Source organism: Ixodes scapularis, unplaced genomic scaffold, assembly GCF_016920785.2.
Source record: "Ixodes scapularis isolate PalLabHiFi unplaced genomic scaffold, ASM1692078v2 PGA_scaffold1__304_contigs__length_218370807, whole genome shotgun sequence".
NCBI classification, from domain to species: domain Eukaryota; kingdom Metazoa; phylum Arthropoda; class Arachnida; order Ixodida; family Ixodidae; genus Ixodes; species Ixodes scapularis.
Window position 1 is genome coordinate 152,460,421 of NW_024609846.1, and position 19,971 is coordinate 152,480,391.

Here is a 19,971-nt window from a genome sequence, read left to right on the forward strand (position 1 = left end):
ACGTTCGCGCCTCCACTTGGGGCCCATTAACTCCGGGAGGGGAAACGCGCCGTGCCGTAAAGATGCTGGAACCCCCGAAGAAAGCAAAAACATAGAAAATAACACGACAGTGTGGATAATAGTCCTGGTAAGTTGACTAATTAACTAACCTTTGTTCAATTAATTTTTAATGATTGGTTTTAGGGATCATGTTGCAGTTTCGAAATTGATGGCAATTACAATTAGAGGCCAGACAAGTTGAAATAATGTGCAAAAATTTATTGTTGTTTTTAGCAGGGTGTCGAACCGGAACCGAAAACCGGAACCGAACCGGTATTTTTTCCGGAACTGAACCCGAACCCGAACCGTTATATTGTTATCGCGATGAACCCGAACCGGAACTGAACCGGAAAAAAAATTAACGATTACCAGCTCATGTCAAAACGGTTCGGCCACGCGCTGTTGACAATGGATGTGCTATCAATGCCATTTGTTTTTTAAGTGCCGTCAACTGACACAGACCTCGCTTACATATTTTTCTTCTCCACTCAGTCTTAGGAATATAAACGCTGCATCCATCAATCTTGACATAGGAACCAGTATTACGCTGGTCGCGGCTTGCACAGAGAAAAAAAAGAATTAAAAGGCTGTGCAAAAAAAAAAAAAAAAATCGCGTCACGGGATTTTACTTTTTTACAATCTCGTAAATCCTAAATGCTGCTGTGTGCTCATTTCATAACACGTTTCTAGAACGCGCGAGTTCTTGAAGCTTGCTTCCATCGGAATGAGAAAAGAAAAGGCTGTGGAGTTTGATAATAATGCATCCGGTTTCGTATAGGCACTTAGAAGCTAACATATTTGTGAGACAGTGAACTCGAAGTGTTTTTCATATTCCGTATCTTGTTTAATGAAAACTTTTTTAAGGGTGTAATTTGAGTTACCGAAGGCTAGTTCAAATAAAGAAAGCTGTATTTTCTCCCCACTGTTCCTTCAATTGCTTACACGCCGAGGTGGCGGGATAGTTAGCGAGTTCTACTTGTAAGTGGGTTTGTAAGGAGGTTGCGGATTTTACAGCTACTGCGTCGGACCCAATTAGATGAAGTCCGAATGCATAAACGTCGGTGAGGTAACCTTTGCGTGCACATAAAGAAACCATTCCTGGTAGAAATCCCTGAGCCTAACACTACGATGTGTCCCGTTTCGTATGTGCTGATTTCAGATGTTTTATTTGTAATTTATTTTGATGTTGCAATTTGTCATTTATAATTTCCGAACCAGTTCGCGAACCGGTTCAGCGCCCCGAACCGGTTCGCGGATCGAATTAATCGAACCGGAACTGAACCGGAACAAAATAAATTTACCTGAACCTGAACCGTAACCGAACCCATATTTTTTTCGGTTTGACACACTGGTTTTTAGATATTAATACATTTTCACATTTTCTAGCCAGATTTAAGAAGTTACGCTCAAAAAGCACGCCGCAAGCCTAACCCACAATGACGCTTCAGAAGAGTGACGTAATAGTTGTTTCAGTCAATTAGTCACTTGTGTCTGCATACCCACCAAGGACACTGTGCTGAGGTAGTGACGACGTGATTGAAACGACAAGGTCTCTCTTCTAAGCGTAATTGTGTGCAAGGCTTGCTGCACATTTTTTGTGCTAAATATTTATTTAGGGTTAAAAAATGTGAATATTTATCAGTTAATGTCTAGAAAACCATTACATTTTTGCAAGTTCTTTCAATTGGTTCAGCTAGTAAATGCCATCAATACTGCACTTGCAACATGACCCCTAAAAACAATGACTAAGAAGTGAATTAACGAATTTTAGTTAATTGGCCTAGGCTACTTGCAATGGCAATTATCCTCTGACGTAATGTTCGCCGAGCATGGTGACAATGGCAGTTGTCTAACTCTCACCCCCTTTTTCTAAATAAAGTCTTTTCAAATTAAAATCAAACACTCTTTATACTTTATCCTGAAAACCTTATCGTTTACAGAAATTAAAAATGGCAGGGGCATCGAGGCCCTGGGGAACGCTAGAAGTAGATAACTGGTCTCGCCAATTTCGAAACCTTTTCCGGCGACACCTCGTGACCTTGACGTGTCCTTGGCAGGGCCCGGAGCATCCCCACCCAGGGAGGCCCTACACTGCCCGGGGCTTCCCCCGCCGCGGCTACCTGCCAGACAACGACCAGGGCCGGCAGGCAAGTGCTCCCCATCCCCCAAGGTTTCCTAGACAGCAGGACCGAATTGCTGAACTCTCCTACGTCACCTACTGAGGGCCGTGCGAGTCACGCATTCTACACGAGTGCTGCGTCAGCATTCAGCCATCACTTGTGTCCTCGCTGATGATTGAGTCCCGGCCGAATGTTTACGCAGCACTGGTGTCCAACCTGTACCTCGCAGACGCCTCGGCGGACGACGTAAAAATTGCGGTACCACGACGTTATCCGGTAGGCGTTTGCCTCGGGCACAAAGTTGTATGTGTCCTCATTTGGACAGGTCAAGTGTCCGAGAGAGGTGCGTCATCCCCGTTAAGGGCAATGCGACACATTCCTGCATGCAGTAGAACCGTGGAGGTTTCCTGTAGCATGGTGAAGAATTGAGCCATTTGGCATACATTGAACACAATGAAAATCTAGCAATGCTCAGAAATGTTTTTATCTTTCACGTACTGAACTGCAGTCAGTGTCTGACGTATCTCGTAACGTGCCTTTTTTGGCTTTGTTTTTGAGCACCATTAGATTTTCGTCACGTGCGAGTCTTTCGCCTCGTAGTCTGGCGTAAATGAAAATAAAGCGTAGCAGTTTTGAGATACATTAAGCGACGACACGGTCCTTAGGTGATATTAGTCTCGAAATTTTAGGCATGTCTCTCGACTGACGGAGCATGTGGAGGCAGACTCTCGGCACCAGGGGGAACCGATCGGGTTGGGCAGGGAGCCTGCTAGTAGAACTGAAGAGGCTTCCGTACTCGCCTCAAACTCCTGTCAAGTGTTTACAGCGACTTTGTGGCTTTCCCAACATTTTGAATGGCGGCGCCGTCAGAAATTCCCCTGAAGCTGCCTAAAGGGGTAGTACCCACACAAAGGAAAAATCACCCACTTTCCTCTGCGGAACGCGCATCATGCGAGACATACGTCATCCCTTCTTGACGCCTCGCAGCGCCGTCCTCCTGTTCGTTCTGTCAGCACGAACGTTCTGCAGGTGGGCAGCGGAGTAGTTCGTTTTTCGCTGCTTTTAGCGGTACTCTTTTGCCTCGTATGGCCATGGCGGCCTCCGTGCTTTTTTCGCGCTCTTCGGAATCGCCTGTGCCATTACTATTGTTCCTGTAGTTGTAGTCCCACGTGAAATGGCAAATTTAAATGACGACGCCACATTCTTCTTTATTTCTCTCGTTGAGGAGATCCTGGTGTTGCGGGATGCAAGCAGCGATCTCTGCTCAAAGACAAACATCAGGGCGTCGATAGGAGAAAAAAAAATTGCCAAAGAAATGCTCGCGAGGTTCCCGCACTTTTAGCCGTACCCTGTGGGTGAGTGACGTCATTTTCCAATGCATACATGCGCTCTGCGGCTGCTGACATTAAAAACACTATCGAACCTCACAAGACGCCTCATGTTCGTTGTCTGCTTTTACATTTGCGGATGGACGCGGGACAGCGGTTCGACAAAGACTTTATGGGGCACCCGAAGGAGTATCTGATAATCGGCGGTGTCGCTTTCAAGAAGCTCTTCGTACAACTGGTGCTGTGTCCCAAGTTCTTTTTTCTGCATCCAACCTTTCACCAGCACCTTCTTTTTAGCAGGTAGAATGTTGTCGTCGTCGTCCGGGCACAGCAAAACTGTGACCGCTAACTTTGTCAGGTAGCACTGATATCCCTCACGGCTCCCCGCCACTCCCACCGTCCGTGGACTGCTAGAGCTGCAGACAGAGTTTTGCGGGCTGTTGACGTCACGACATCCGTCGGCGGAGTTCTCCTTTGTGTGAATACGCCTGAAGAGGCACCGCTGCCAAACGTTGCTGCGTGCAGATGGCAATACTCAACAATTGGAGGAAGCTGACACCAAGAGACAGGATGAAGGACTGAGTGTCATCTATCGCTGGGTCCTGTAATTATTGAACAGGAACGTCTCGGAAGTAAAAAGAGAAACACAAAAGTGTAGCAGTTAAAGAAGTTGTGATTTTTAAGTTTTTATATTTTAGATTGTCCTCACAATTCAATCTCTAAGTATGAAAAAGATTTGAATTTTTAAGCATTGGAAGACTTGACTTAAAGTCTAAGCCCTGAAACTTGACCCAACTTCGGGCCGTTGAAGCTTCGTAACCACAGTAGTGATAGGAGATAATCTCAATCTTGTTCTAAAGTGGATTTCCAATTCTTCGTTTTGGCATGCTTCGAGGCAACATACATGTAAAGTAAAAGCAGCGATGTTACAAATGCCATTCCAAATAGTGTGAACAGCCATAGAGAAACTCCAATTGGCCAAAGTCCCACCTGTCCGATTGGACCCAGCACGTACCTCCTCTCCCGGCTTTCCTTGAGCATTGTCTTACTCTCAGTGTCGCCTGCTCTCGCTCACTTCCCTGTGCTCACAGATGGTCCTCTCTTCTCCCTCAAGAGCATTCGTCGTGCCTCATTTGCGTCGAGTGCTCGGTAGCACCCAAAAGAATCAAGACCAACCACATTTCTCGGCACACCAAACAGAACGCTTTGTTCAGGTGGAAGCCCGATGCCTCGCTCCAGGGTTTTCACCGACGCTGGAAGATAATTCCGAGGACCCAGCCACAGTCTCAAACTCCTCACAGCGTCTTTCATTCGTGAAATCGACATCAGAAGCGCCAAAATAGTGAGAGTTTCGGTGTCTTTCAGTCGCAGCTGCCTCGTGTCTCAACACCTATTGACGCCCCTTGTCGGGCTTTTTCCTTATTACCGTAAGGCTCCGAAAGAATGCCCACCCCAAAATGAAGAGAAAAATGGGGGAAAACATGGGGTGGGCTATTTTTGGGGATACTACAGGAAAACTTAATCAAAAATTAATGATTAACACCCTGGCACTGGCTACAAACCACGTGAAGCGGGAATTGATATCGCGGACACCGCGAATTCGCGTTTCACGCTGCGATAAACCCGCGGGAATTTGCTACGAACTCCTGTGTCACAGGAAAGGGCACCGCAGGTTGCGGATGCAGCAGATTTGCGTTCCACCGTGCAAAGCACTCGCGGAAACCCTCCGAGAACTCTCGTCTGACAGGAACAAATATCGCAAATTGCAGACGCAGCAGATTCAAATTTTATGGTGTAATAAACATGCAGGAACCCGCTACAAACTTGCTAGTCACGGGAACCGATATTACGCGTGCAGATCGCAGACAAAGACACAGAAATACGCTACAAACACTTATGTTACGGGAACAAATACTGCAGATAGCGAACGCAGCAGAGTCATATTTCACAATGCAATATACACGCGGGACCAACTCGCGTGGAATCGAGATTGCGCACGCAGATTGCAGACAAAAACGCAGGAATACGCTACAAACGTTATGTCACGGGAATGGATACCGCAGGTTGCGGACGCGGCAGGTTCACGTTTCACGATGCAACATACTCGCGGGAACAACCCGTGTGTTACAGGAGCCGATATCTCGTGCGCAGATCGTGGAAGAAAAAGCAGGAACTTGCTATGAACTCGCTTGTCAGACATGCTGGTACAGCTAAGTGCACAATTGATGCGACTCCCGTCGGACATCGTGTGACGTCCGACGGGAATCAGGGGGGGCGGGCGATGTTACGGAATATTTATATTACAGCCAGAAAAACGGGATGGGCAACCTCTGGGGGCGGGCGTTTTCTCGGAACTTTACGGTAATGTGAAAGTATTAACTGTCCCACGAAGCGAGCCGATGTCATCAGTTTGAAGCGCGCCAAACGGCACCTTAAATCCTTTCTCTAAGTGAAGCCAGCTCCTAGCTATGAAACCACGTGAAAAGCCTAAACAGCAGCACCTAGTTTCCCCGATCCCAGAGGAGCGGAGTAAAGCCGATGGATTTCGGTTTCAATCCCATTGGCTGGCGTTCGTGGACAAGGCTCCCATTGGCCGCTGCGCGCGTCAGTTTCAACGACCACCGCCCCATGGCGCTGCGTGTCCGTGCCGCGAGTGCGCCTGTAACACGAAGCGTCCAAGGTCAGAGCTGCGAGTAGAGCTGGGAGAGCGCTCGCACGGCCAATGCAGATACGCCGCAAATGAAACACGGGAGCGGAAGAACAGCATGCATGCTCTTTTATTTCATTTCATTTAATTTATTATACCCTTATAGCACCCGGTAGGGGCTTTACATAAGGGGGGGTCAAAAACAACAATACAGATACAAGTCAACAAGAGTTCGGAATTTTTTCCTCCTTCCGCTCTTTTTTTACATATTGTGAAGAGTGGCAATATCGGAACAAAATCTAATGGGCTCTTTTACTGTCACGATGTCATGGGGATGGATTTCCAGTCTGATATAGATAACTGTAAGGAAGAAAATTTGTAAGTGTTAGTTCTAGGAGTGGCAAGCTGAAGTTTCTGTGAGTTGTCTGTGCGTGCCGAGACATGGTGAGCAGCTGGGCAATATTTTTCTTTCTTTGAGGTTGAATGATAGTACAGGTGATGAAGGGCAGTTAGTCGTGTTATTTTACGTCGGTCAGCAAGAAGGGGTATATTAGTTTGTTGTTTTAGTGTTGTTATACTTGTACGGGTATAATTGCGGAGAACGAAGCGGATGGCAAGGTTTTAAATGGCTTTTAACTTGTCAATGAGATATGACTGATGCGGGTTCCAGATGAGAGATGCGTATTCCAGCTTGGGACGAAGAAGAGATGTGTATGCAATCAGTTTTGTTTCCCGTGTTGCCAGGTGTAAGTGACGTCTTAGAAAGCCTAAAGTTTGATTAGCCTTTGCCTTGACGTGGTTAATATGTGGTTCCCACGAAAGGTTGAGCGTGAAATGAAGTCCAAGATATTTATATGTATGAACATTTTCTATGGGGACACTGAAAAGAGTGTAGTTAAATTGTTTTGATGTGCGTTTATTATTGAAGTTCAAATATTTTGTTTTGGAAACGTTAATTTGCAGCTGCCATTCTTCACACCACGTCTTATGACACGTCAGATCACTCTGCAGAAGCGTACAGTCATCCAGGCCCTCTATTTTTTGGTATAAAACACAGTCGTCGGCGTATAATCTTATCGTGGACTGAATACGAGTAAGCAGGTCGTTGACATATATCAAAAAAAGCAATGGACCAAGCACGGTTCCCTGAGGCACGCCCGATTTTACGTGTTGAGGTGACGAATCTTTACTTTCATGATGATACATTGAGTTTGGTTTGATAGGAAGCCTGCAATCCAGTTCGTTACAAACGGGTCTATTCTTAACGAGCAAAGTTATAACATATGACAGTGATGAGGTACTTTGTCAAAGGCTTTTTTGAAATCAATAAAAATGGCGTACGTTTCTATGCGGGAATGCATATTTTCATGAATATCATTGCTGAATTCGAAAAGTTGCGTTTCACAGGAGTGGGATCGTGGGAAACCGTGCTGGTTTACAAAAATAAAGTTGTTAATGCATAAATGATTCATAATGTTAGAAAATACTATATGCTCCATGAGCTTACTAGGGACACTTGTTAACGATATTGGCCTGTAGTTACCAAATTCATTCTTTGAACCATTTTTGTGTATTGGAATTACCTGCGCGTGCTTCCAATCATTGGGAATTTCGCTTGTGTCTAAGGATTGTTGAAAAATCAGGGAAAGGAGGGTTGAGCACTCGTGCTTGCATAGTTTGTGAAGTTTCATTGAAATTTTATCTGGGCCGGGAGCGGAGTTTGAGTGCTGTTCGTCAATAAGTTTCAAAATGCCAGTTGCAGAAATGGTTAGTTGAGGCATCTCTTGGTACATACTGTAATCAGGGTAGTAATCTGGAAGCAGTCCTGTGAGAAGACTTCACTAAAATATCGACTGAACCGCTCACACGCCTCGAGAGGACTCAATTTGTTTCTATTGTCATCGGAAAATGACGTTGCATTCACAACTCATAAAAAGTGCTTAGGTGTACCTCAAGCCTTCTTTTTGTTTGCAAATTTGTTTGTAGAAAACTTTCAGCCTTTACACTCTGGGGAAGAAGGAAGATCAGCGAAGCTGTACTATGGTGGGAATGAAGTAATGGCCGGCCGCAAGTCAGCAAGCCAGAGTGGAAAGGCTGGAAAGGTTGCCGCCAACTATGAGTGACGGCGGCAACCAGACAACTGGTAAGCCGGTTGTCTGGTTGCTGCTGTCGCTCATACATGGCGGTAGCTGTCCAGAATTTAGTGTCATCATTTATTTGCTGACGGACACGATACTCGGGAAACTAGCCCTTAACAGCTCCGCTGTAAAATGAAAAGCAGAGCTTTTGAGTGCGACAGGGAGGGTTTAAAATCCTCGAATGTGTCGCAAAAGTTGTTCTGTGGCACATTAGAAACATTGAATGACACGTGGCCAATAGGCATAGCGAGGGAAAGGTACCCAAGTGGGCCCCGTATCGAGAGGGGACGTTGATTTTGAGATGCCGCATTGCGCGTAAATACAGTACACTGCCTTTAAGACAAACACGAAGAGACCCTGAAAATTTGTTTCACTTATCAGATGTTCGTCTTAACAGAAGTGCCCTGATTATCATGCTGGGCATGTCTAAATTGTTGTTGACCAATAAACACAGAATGAAAAGGCCTACAAAGAAGAGATACTTAAAAAGGGACATTTATTTGGCTTACCACGCCAAAAGAAGAAAAAAAAATAATGTTTCACACACCACTGGTGGGGGAACCAATCTATCTGGTGATTTTTGACTGCCTCCTCCTCTGTGCAATTCGGTGTCTTGCAATGACAGACGACATGTGGCCAATGTTCCTGAAAAAAGCTTCAGAACCTTCCTGTTCTAGGAAGAACTGCAGTAGCACACTTACAGCAGCATCTGCTGCATCAAATGTCACTGATGGTACTTCCGGGGCAGCTCAAGCACTTCCTCAATCAAAGTTTCGATAGTGTTTGCTTTGCAAGTAGCCACTGAGTTATCAACAGCAATGTATGCCGCTATGTTCAACGAAACACCACTACAGTTCAATGGGGAAGCCAGGCTGGCGTCCTCTGGGTCAGTGTCCTCTGACAAGTCCTGACCTTTACATATGGGTTTTAGTGAGCAGCTCTGCCTTATAAATTTAGCATGGTGGAAGCAGTTTGCAATTGTAGCTTCAGTGACCTGATACCGGGCATGAGACAGAAGATGGAGGGCACTTAAGAGATTCTCTGAGTACTCTTTGCCATTTTCCATGCACAGAAGCATTCATCGAAGCAGCGATCGTCATTTGTGCCTCTTCAGAAAACTGATTGCCCCTGGGTAATGGGCTGCAGTTTTGCAGTTGTATTTGGGGGCAAGAACTAGAGCCGGATAGCCGAAAGTCCGCTGACCTTACCGTGCCCGGGACAGTTATTGACAAGGAAGAGGACCTTCCTTTTTTTGTTTACAAAGCGGTGATTCACCTCGTGCAGCCACTGCTCAAAGAGTGCTTGGGTCATTCACGACTTGGAGTTGGCCGTACAGCTCACCGGCAAAGTTTTCACATTCTTGAAGAAGCGTGGAGACTTGGCCTTGCCGATTACTAGGAGTCGGAGCTTGTCAGTCCCGCTCATATTTAGCACCAACGAGCACGGTAATCCGCAGCTTGCTGTGCTTGCCTCCGGTAAACACGTTGCCAGCAAACGAGAGCGTTTCCTCTGGAAGAAGCTGGTAGTACAGCGCAGTTTCGTCAGCATTGTAGATATCACCTGACTCGTACTCTTCTAGCAAGTGCGTCATCTTAGTCAGCCTCCAGCCGTCACAAGCCGCTTTGTCAACGGCTGTGGCCTCCCCGACGATGGAGCGAAACACCAGTTCGTGTCGCTTTCGAAAGAGATCAAGCCAGCCGTCGCTACATGGAAAATTTATGTTCAAGCACTGTGAAATTTCCTCTGCCTTGGCACGCAAGACAGTTCCATTCACAGGCAAGTTGTCACTCCGTGCTCGCCGAATCCACACGATGAGAACTGCTTCCAGGTTTCCATATGTGGCTGTGAACATTCTCTTTCACTTTGGTGCGAAGTCACCATCATTGTAAGCATCTAATATTTTCTTTCCATCTTTCACTGTGCCTGATAACATACTTTTGGCGATGCCAAACTTAACGTGCAATTGCCGTCTTCGACGGCTTTGCGGCTTTCACCTCCTCGAGTATTTTCACCTTCCTTGCCAGCGGGAGGAACTGGCACGTCCGTTTTTCCATTTTGGTTCAGTCCAGCGCCGATGGCCAAGCGTAGGGCTGATGTCAATGAAGAACAGACCAGTGGAATGGACAAACTGCCGAGCCAGCAGGCGAGTCTTTGTTGCCGTTGAGTATATGTAGTGTAGTTTAGTTTACGCAGTAATTCGTGTTCAAGTACGCTCGCACGCACGCAGTGCGTGCGTGTTTGTGCCTGCGTTTGTGCAGCCTGACCACCCGTGTCCCTCACCACTCCAGCGCTTTCTTCCTCCTCTCCCCTTCTCGAACACCGCCGCGGTGCCTCCGTCGGTGCAGTGCCATCATGGAGGGGACCTATGGAAGTTCGAGTTAACCAAAATGCGTGCACAAAGCAGTTTGTGTTAAACAAATTTTTTTTTTTTATTGCGTCTATGGGAAATTAATTAAATGTTCTTACCTTGTTTGGCATATCCGAGAATTCGGCTTAAGCGAGTTCGCCTTAACAGGAGTCTACTGTACGCCTTTTTTCAAACCATTTTGTTTTATTGTGGGAGTGGGTCCCAAATGGCTGCTGCGTGCTCAAAAACCAGATGAATTCTCGAAGCGGTCGATTTTGGTTTCTCTCGCCTTTACTTTAGGAGGCAGGGTCGTCCCCCGAGCTTTACACGCGGTTTCTTTGTAGCAAAGATATGCACGTATGTGAGACACACTTTCAATCACGTACGAGAATGCAAGTGCGCAGTGTTTGCGGGTGAAAGACATTCCGCACACAAAATAAAGACCCGTCTTTATTTTGAGAGGGCAGGCAAAATAGTTCCAGGGTCGACAGCCACTCCCAGCGTATTCGGAAAATATTGATTGAATCATAATGTGCAAAAAAATAGTGTTTTACGGCTAATGCAGTTGACAACGATATCCAACCTCGGCCTTCTCGGCACGCGCCGCCACGTCTTTTGGACGCATCGCCTCGTTGTCCCCTCTTGCCTTTTGTTTCCGACGAAGAAGCGGAGGTTGCACAGACCCTAGGCAGCACAGCGTTGTGCGGGGCGATTCGTGCGGCGCAAATGTTTGGCCGGAGACCAACTCCGCTACCTTCTACCCTCGTGCAACTCCACGCCACGCGCGTATACGAAATCTGGGGTAGCGTAAAGGTAATTGCGTCGTGCATTTGTTTAGACGGCAGGAAATTAAGTCTGCCCCAATGGGCGTCTGGTGTTGCCGCCGTAAACAATCAATTTTGCTGCTGCAGTTCGATTGCCAGTCTGGAATCTTTAGTGTGCATCACGCGGCAGTAATACTGCACGCCGGTACGACGCCCGCCCGTATTGAGAATGGCATCGGCGGGAATCGCGTCCGGGATCTTTGAGCTCCGCAGCGCAAGCTTGCGCGCCACGTGCTTCTAGCCGTGGTTCGTCGACAGGCTTGGTTACTGAAGCAGAGGGTGCGAGCGTTGACCAACGGGGTCTCTTGGACGTGCAGGCCCTGGCGCTGCTGGCGATGGCCTGGGACCGGCGGCTGATGTTCACCGTGGGGCAGTCGACCACCACAGGCGAAGAGGACACGGTCACCTGGAACGAGATCCACCAGAAGACGCAGATGCACGGGGGCGCCCACGGCTACCCAGACCCCTCCTACCTGGACCGCCTGCTGGCCGAGCTCGCCGACCACGGGGTGCTGCCTCCCGACATGCCCACGGGCCCCCGACCGCCCCCGCCTCCCCAGCAGTCGCTTCTGGTTCCCAAGCAAGAACCGCTCTCACCTTCTAAGCAGGAGTGACTCTACGGATCGCCCGACGGCCGCGGACCTCCTTCCGGAGTCTCCAAGGGCCCATATTAACCGATAAACTGGAGCATTTTATTCTATGGACGGAGTGTAACGCCTCACCTTACTGTTCCTGCACCGCTCGACTTTGTGACGACGACATCCTTTGATTTAACTTCTCCAGCCCACGCTCCGTCCACCCCTGAGCCAACGGTATGGTTGTGATCGGGTGCCTTCCTTTCGTCACCTGACCCCACTCTCTGCGCTTGGGTGTTGGCGGTTGGTGACTGCGTGTAGTAAAAGATCGGTCCAACGGGCATGTAGCTTCCACCGCACTGTCGGATTAGTAGTGAACAAAGTATAAGCGTGTAAAAAAAAAAAAAAAAAAAGTGAAGCGCAATGCAGAAAAAGTGAAGGGCAGCGTACTTCCGACGTGCATTTTAGGACGGGCTACCCTCGTAAATTGAATAAAGCGATGTGCACCGGGTATAAGTTGTGGCGGGGGCGTAGGTCAGGTGTCGGCAACCTCTTTCAGCGGCGGGCCGATTTGCCAGGAAGCTGACAAAAAGGGGGCCGGATAACAAGTCGCGAAAGGAGGGGTGGGGAGGGGAGGGAGGGAGGGGGGGGGGGAGGGGTGCAATCAAAGAAGAGGCAAAAAGGAGTTGAAGATGTTTTATTTCCAAGTATGGGGTGCCGGACAATCCTTATTTGAGGTCAAAACCAGTGTTGGCTGTAATGCGTTACGAGTAACGCCGTTACTGGTAACGCTTTACTTTTTTCAGTAACGTAGTAATGGAGTCGTTACTTTTTCAAAGCAGTAATGGGTGATGTACTTATACGTTACTTATATCAGGTAACGAGTAACATACGTTACTTATTTGAAGCGAAGGGTAACATAGTTATGTTACTCATTACTTCTTCACAAGATTTTAAAAATATAACTCTAGTTTTTTCGTGTTTTTAGACGCCAAGCCATGTGAATTTTTGCTTTTCTTTACGTTTTTCGTGAGCACTTAGGTGAAACCATAAAAAAAGATAAATTATTTATGTTCAGTTTCTGCACAAACATAATCTTTCTTGAAATATTGCGCATATGTCTACTTGTACCGTCGAAACAGTAAAACGCGTTCATTCATAATTTAAAATGCAAAAGTAACATGCGCTACTTTTTATCAGTAACGGGAACAATCACGTGTTCCCTTTTATTTTGAGGTAACGGAGGTCGTATCGCATTCCTTTTATTTGTAACCAGTAATGTATTTCGTTACTTTTTTTTTTGGTAACACCTACAACACTGGTCAAAACTGCCATGTGGTTCTTGACTCTGTGAGGAAGTGGCATGGGGGGGGGGGGGGGTGCTTTTTGTTGTTGTGCAGGGGGCTGCATGCCTCCCGCGGGCCTTGGGTTGCCAACCCCTGGCGTACGTAAACCAAACGAGCCTATAGTCTGTTTCATTTTACGATGGACTGCGGAGAAATCTACAAGCCCTGGAAGCCAATCCCGTACTGCGTGAGAGTCATGTGACCTTCGGGTAGGGCGGGGCAACGCATGAGGTGCGTAGTCGCACGATACATCCACGGCACTGGATTGGTCAAGGTGGCTCGTAGCGTTTGCTGCAGTCCATCGTAATGTTAATTAAAGTACAGGCGTATACTAAACGAAGTATAGGTATCTTGTGGTGAAACGAAGTACGAACCTCAGTTGGTATGCTGCGTTCAGACCGTTCGTCTGTTCTTGAATACTAAGGCAGGGCGTTTCGTTTTGCGGCCACATTGATTTAGATAAAGGCTCCCCTTCCGGGTAACAACCGTATTGACCGGAGGTTCAATCTCCGCATTGACAGGAACTTTGCACGCCTTTTTACAGGATTATGGTACCTGCTACTTCATTTGCTGCGGAAATTCAGTAAAGCATGCCCAATTTCAGTTTTGTGTTTCCTCCGGTTTTTTTCTATGCCCCTCTAGAAAACTTTTGCACTTCTGATGATTTTCGCAACAAGAATATACTGTTAAAAGTTGCCCTGGAGAGGAAATTTAGTTACAGTTACTTGATCTGAAATGTAATTAGGTTACCTTCCAGTGGCACATTTTCAAATGAATCCACTTACAGCTACCGTAAAATGTGTTGTAGTACCCTCCGGGAGTTAGGTGTCTCTGACGGTTACAAATGATGCCTCCTTCACTTCTTTCTACAAGTGTCTGCTACTTTCATATTACATTTGAACTGCAGTTACTTTGAAATAGCATTTACTTATTTATTTTATGGCCTACCTTTACAGGGTCAGGCAGGAAAGTGCATGGTTCCTCTAACAATTCCAAACATGAAACATCCTCGACAGCATGAAATATATATATAGGTGAAACTTTACCTAGCACGCACTCAAGGTACACAAAAGAATGTTATACATGTCTAAATGATTCACTTAGCAATCTGTACGACGTCAAATAATTGAGATTGAAATAATTATGCTCTGCAGGATCCACACTTGTATGGTGTTGAAAAGCTAAAAGTAGAAGTTAAAGATGAACACTGGCATTTTTAACGCCAATCAGAAACTGGGCCAAGAACAAAAGCCAATTTTTTCTAAAAAATCATTATAATTTTGTTTCACCTAACGTAAAAGTCAAACGGAAACTAGTTTGCAAATCTGCTTGTTTGCCTTTTTGAATAGCGGGCGCCGATCTTGCATAAGGGTGGTGTAGTACTTCTCGTTTTATCTCGATTTACCTGCACCGGTGCAGAAAAGTATGGTGGTGTAGTACTTCCCGTTTTATCTCAATACACATACCGCAAGTACACTGCCTTACACTTTTCTGCCTCGGTGCAGGAGGTCCAAGTAAATCGAACGCAGCTACTATGTTCGCGTCTCGTAGTATGATGGTGGTCACTACAACTCAGCTCGTGTAGCAGAGTCCGGAAGTGATTAGGAGTTGCTGGTGGACTTCAGTGGCGAAACTTAGAGGAGTCACCATTTGCTTCATCTCCTGGCATTGCCTCCAAGGAAATGACCATTAGCTGCACCCCTGACCCACCAGTATGCAAACCAAAATACCACAGCAAAAGTAAAATGATGCAAAACAAAACTGTTTCAGTGCTGTAAAGGACTCCACCTCCTCACCTAGCAGCCTCCTCAGGCGAGTCGGCTGAGATATCAGACTGTTTAATGATAACGGTTACATCACTCCAGGGTGACAAGTGACTGCAAAAAAGAATGCCGACAAAACAACTTAGAGTCCACACCATGCCAAACTGATACTATCACTTGAACCGCTTGAAGTTATCAGTGATGTCAATCTGATATCCTTGGTTATTTAAGTAAGGGTTACTGCACAGGCAAACTGGTGAATGATAATAGTGAAAAAAACCTTGAGACTAGGAACAAAAAAAGGGGGACAAACAACACAGTCTCAAAAATTTGAGCCGGTGTTGCGTTTGTCCTCCTTTTTTTGTTCCTAGATTACACTGACAGAGTACATATGCATGCCAATGTTTCTATTTGAAGATGACCTATCAGAGCCCAGCTACCCAGAACACAATTTGCGACTCAAAATTCGTATTCTTTCCGCCCGAAAGCCTCCAGTCGCTTTCTTTTTCACGGTCACCTGCCGTTCAAGCTGCTGCATACCAGTAACATTTGGAGGTGGCCTAGTCGGTGGTGCATTGTAAACATATAATTAAAACAGCGCAAACAAACACAAGGACAATTAGAAAAAGAAACACAGACACAGTGCTACATACCAAATATATTTGAAGTCTTGGGTCATCTACGATACACATTCAATATTCAAAATAGAAAATAATATGAACTCCATTTCTGTGGCCTCCAAAAGGCTGCAATATACGTTGATCGAAAAACAAATGTTGCACAGATCACAGAAATTAGATGTGCACGTCATTCTCAATATCTATATGACTAATATGACGACATACCATGGGCTGGATTATGCGATGGCGGTGCACGGCCGACAAAGTGCAAGCCGGTTCAAGCAACATGGTCATTGTCGTCGTCTGCTTTACATACCTGGAGGTATGTGGCAGCGCCAGCAGCGCTGCAGTCATATGGGCTCGAGGATCCGACCGGTCCTGAGCATTCCAAAGGCCTTCAGCGAGCAGGTTTGGCCGTTTGGCAGCGCGAAGTGGCTCCCGTTCTGAACTGATCTTTACCCCGTGTTTGCTGTTGTTTGTGGCCAATGAAGTGCCATGCCGAATTAGTGTCGCACAGCAAATGCAATGCGAGCCGCCCTGGCCGTCCGCTTCATCCAGCCTATCCAGCACATGCTTTAAGGCCCGTTCACACTCTTGCGACCGAGTACGACTGAGAGAGACGAGATCTCTTACAACTTCTTAAATGTTTCTAGAATGAGGGAACACACTGACATTGTGGCGCCATCTATGCGGTGACCCTAGAACTGCATTTCACAGAAGCGAAGGTATTGCGGGATTTCCGAGGTCAAATGTGCGTAATACCCATAGAAAGGCTCGTTTATAACGTTGACAAAAGCTTTTCGAGCCAAAAAAAAAAAAGGATATTGCGCGAGAAATAAAAAAAAATATGCCGGACCGCCGAGTTTACACTGCTTCCCAATAGATGGCGCCAGTGTGTTCTCTGGTTTAAGAAGTTTTAAGGAACCCAGGTTTAAGAGGTCGCAAGCAGTCGCAAGAGTGTGAACGGGCCTTTAGTGGCACCCTCTCCAGCCGCCGACACAGAGTGCAGCAGCCGTGAGCGCTCACTCCCTCCTCTAGTTTACGGCCACTCAAGCAAGGACCAAGGATGTCATGAAGATTATTTTTTGCTTGTTTTTGTAATTTTAATTTGCTTATAACTTTTAAAATAAAGTGAAATTCAAGAAGGGAAAAGTTTCATTAAGTATATGTTCAGTGCGCTCAGGTTCGGTGCATTTTGAAAACCAGTCAAAAAGTCGTTGCAGGGCCCTTTTAAGCTGCAACAGTGAATTAGAGTATAAAGACTGAAATGTTCGTTTTCTGTTGGGCAGGCAGCAAAATTGTAAGAGGCGCATTAAGGCCCGTTCACACTCTTGCGACTGCTTGCGACCTCTTAAACCTGGGTTCCTTAAAACTTCTTAAACCAGAGAACACACTGGCGCCATCTATTGGGAAGCAGTGTAAACTCGGCGGTCCGGCATATTTTTTTTTTTTATTTCTCGCGCAATATCCTTTCTTTTTTGGCTCGAAAAGCTTTTGTCAATGTTATAAACGAGCCTTTCTATGGGTATTACGCACATTTGACCTCGGAAATCCCGCAAAACCTTCGCTTTTGTGAAATGCACTTCTAGGGTCTCCGCATAGATGGCGCCACAATGTGAGTGTGTTCCCTCATTCTAGAAACATTGTAAAGGCCCGTTCACACTCTTGCGACTGCTTGCGACCTCTTAAACCTGGGTTCCTTAAAACTTCTTAAACCAGAGAACACACTGGCGCCATCTATTGGGAAGCAGTGTAAACTCGGCGGTCCGGCATATTTTTTTTTATTTCTCGCGCAATATCCTTTTTTTTTTTTGGCTCGAAAAGCTTTTGTCAACGTTATAAACGAGCCTTTCTATGGGTATTACGCACATTTGACCTCGGAAATCCCGCAAAACCTTCGCTTCTGTGAAATGCAGTTCTAGGGTCACCGCATAGATGGCGCCACAATGTCAGTGTGTTCCCTCATTCTAGAAACATTTAAGAAGTTGTAAAGGCACGTTCACACTCTTGCGACCGAGTACGACTGAGAGAGACGAGATCTCTTAAAACTTCTTAAATGTTTTTAGAATGAGGGAACACACTGACATTGTGGCGCCATCTATGCGGTGACCCTGGAACTGCATTTCACAAGAGCGACGGTTTTGCGGGATTGTCGAGGTCAAATGTGCGTAATACCCATAGAAAGGCTCGTTTATAACATTGACAAAAGGTTTTCGAGCCAAGAAAGAAAGGATAATGCGCGAGAAATAAAAAAAAATATGCCAGACCGCCGAGTTTACACTGCTTCCCAATAGATGGCGCCAGTGTGTTCTCTGGTTTAAGAAGTTTTAAGGAACCCAGGTTTAAGAGGTTGCAAGAGAGTGAACGGGCCTTAAGAGATCTCGTCTCTCTCAGTCGTACTCGGTCGCAAGAGTGTGAACGGGCCTTAAGAGATCTCGTCTCTCTCAGTCGTACTCGTTCGCAAGAGTGTGAACGGGCCTTTATTTCCACGGTTTTTGATACGCTCAATATAGGTTCCGAATAACTCGATCCAACTGCAGAGCTCGGGGATCCTGGGTTCGATCCCCACCCCTGCCCGTTCCGATCTGGATGAGCATCGGAGACCCCAGGCTAAACCTTGTACTGCACTGGCTAGATTTGTCATCTACAGCTGGGAGACAAGTTGCCCGTTGAGGCGGACTAAGTTCTGGGCCGTATAAACATTCACACAACCCAATTTTGTTTTAACTGCGGCACGCGACAAATTAGTTTTGCCTTCGTCTCTAACCAAGTCCCGCTCGCTGTGAGCATAAAAATTAAGACACGTTAATTCCTACCTGGCCCACCCGCCCACGCTGTTTCGCGGCGACAGTCTGCGGCGGCTCGATAATTACAAAAATATTATTAACCCACCTGGATCACCCGTACACGCCGCTTCGCGGCGGCACTGGCGTCCCCGCTGCGAGGCAGCGCGCAACGCTGACGAGCTTGCGCAGTTTTGGTTCTGGTTTTGTTTCACGGCACCGTGGTACGCTTATGTGAGGTTGCAATGGCTTTCGAGAGTATAGGTGACATTCACTTGACGTCACTCGCTAGGTTCGCTGGCATCGCCCACCACGGTCGCCATCTTCGAGGTCTCTTGCTATCGCGAATGCCATCTGGGGGGCTATGTTGCGCTTTTTGCACTCCCAGGAGACTTGGAAGAGGGAAGTGACGTCAACGACTAGAGCAAATGCAGATTGGATGTCGACAGGAGAAAACAAAATCAACACCCAATCTGCGCTTGCTGTGTCGTTGACGTCACTTCCCTCTCCCTAGTCTCCTGGGAGTGCAAAAAGCGCAACATAGCCCCCCTGGCCGGACCTTTTGAGCGTGGTTTAGCAGTATTTTACAACTTTAAAGGGTCTTTTTGATCGAAACTAGGGGTTATTCTTATACTTTGGTGCTTTTGAAGCGCCGTGGGAGTATTTTTTGTGTGTTTTAGTTCGTTTTTGTCGCTATCGGACTCGTTTACCGCGGCCGCGTTGCTCCCTCGGCTCCATGAAGCGCTCCGTGTTGCCCGCCGTGCCGACGGCGGTAGCTCTTGCAAGAACTAATTTTTCTACTTTGGTGCTTTTGTAGCACGGTGTGATTACTCTTTGTTTTGTTTTGCTAGTTTCTTTATTGTTTTTCTCTAGCGGATTTTCTGTACTACGGCCGTGTAACCGTGTTGCTCCATCGCCGCTGTGTCGTACATACGTCGTGCCTTCGGTGTTCGTTCCTGTGCAGAAACATACCGTGCGGCTCACAGAGTGCGCAGCTTATGAAAAATGCGGCGCATTTTTCATTAGCCCAAGCGATTTAAAAAACGCATGTTAGCGATTTGGCGAGCGGGAAGACAAGCGACGGCGAGCCGCTTCGCTGCCGCTGGGTCACTCGCGCGACGAGGCAAACCGCATGAAAGCGACGGGAGCACACGACCAAGGCGATGAGCGCTAAGTTTTCTAGAAATCCCAAAACCGAGCTACGCGACGAGTGACAGAGAAGGGTGAACCGCATGTAAGCGATTTAGCGAGCGATGGCGACAGCGACGGGAGTCGGCGACGAGCGACGCGGTCGGTCGTCGCGTCGCTCGGTTTTTGGATTTCTAGAATGGGTCGCTTATCGCCTTGGTCGCTTGCTCCCGTCGCTTTCATGCGGTTTGCCACGTCGCGCGAGTGACCGAGCGACAGCGAAGCGGGTCGTCGTCGCTTGTCTCGTCCCGTC

The 19,971-nt window shown here is 46.9% G+C and overlaps 1 protein-coding gene across 1 annotated transcript in view; it reads left to right on the plus strand.

Moving 5' to 3' along the window:
* Positions 1 to 12,147, plus strand: part of LOC8030083 (probable E3 ubiquitin-protein ligase DTX2) — a 35,351-nt gene extending 23,204 nt beyond the window's left edge. Inside the window, exons 9-10 of the mRNA XM_029995582.4 lie at positions 2,097 to 2,186; positions 11,761 to 12,147. Of these exons, the coding sequence (XP_029851442.2) occupies positions 2,097 to 2,186; positions 11,761 to 12,057 (387 nt within the window). The 3' untranslated portion in view covers positions 12,058 to 12,147. The remainder of the gene's footprint in view (positions 1 to 2,096; positions 2,187 to 11,760) is intronic.
* Positions 12,148 to 19,971: the final 7,824 nt, after the last annotated feature.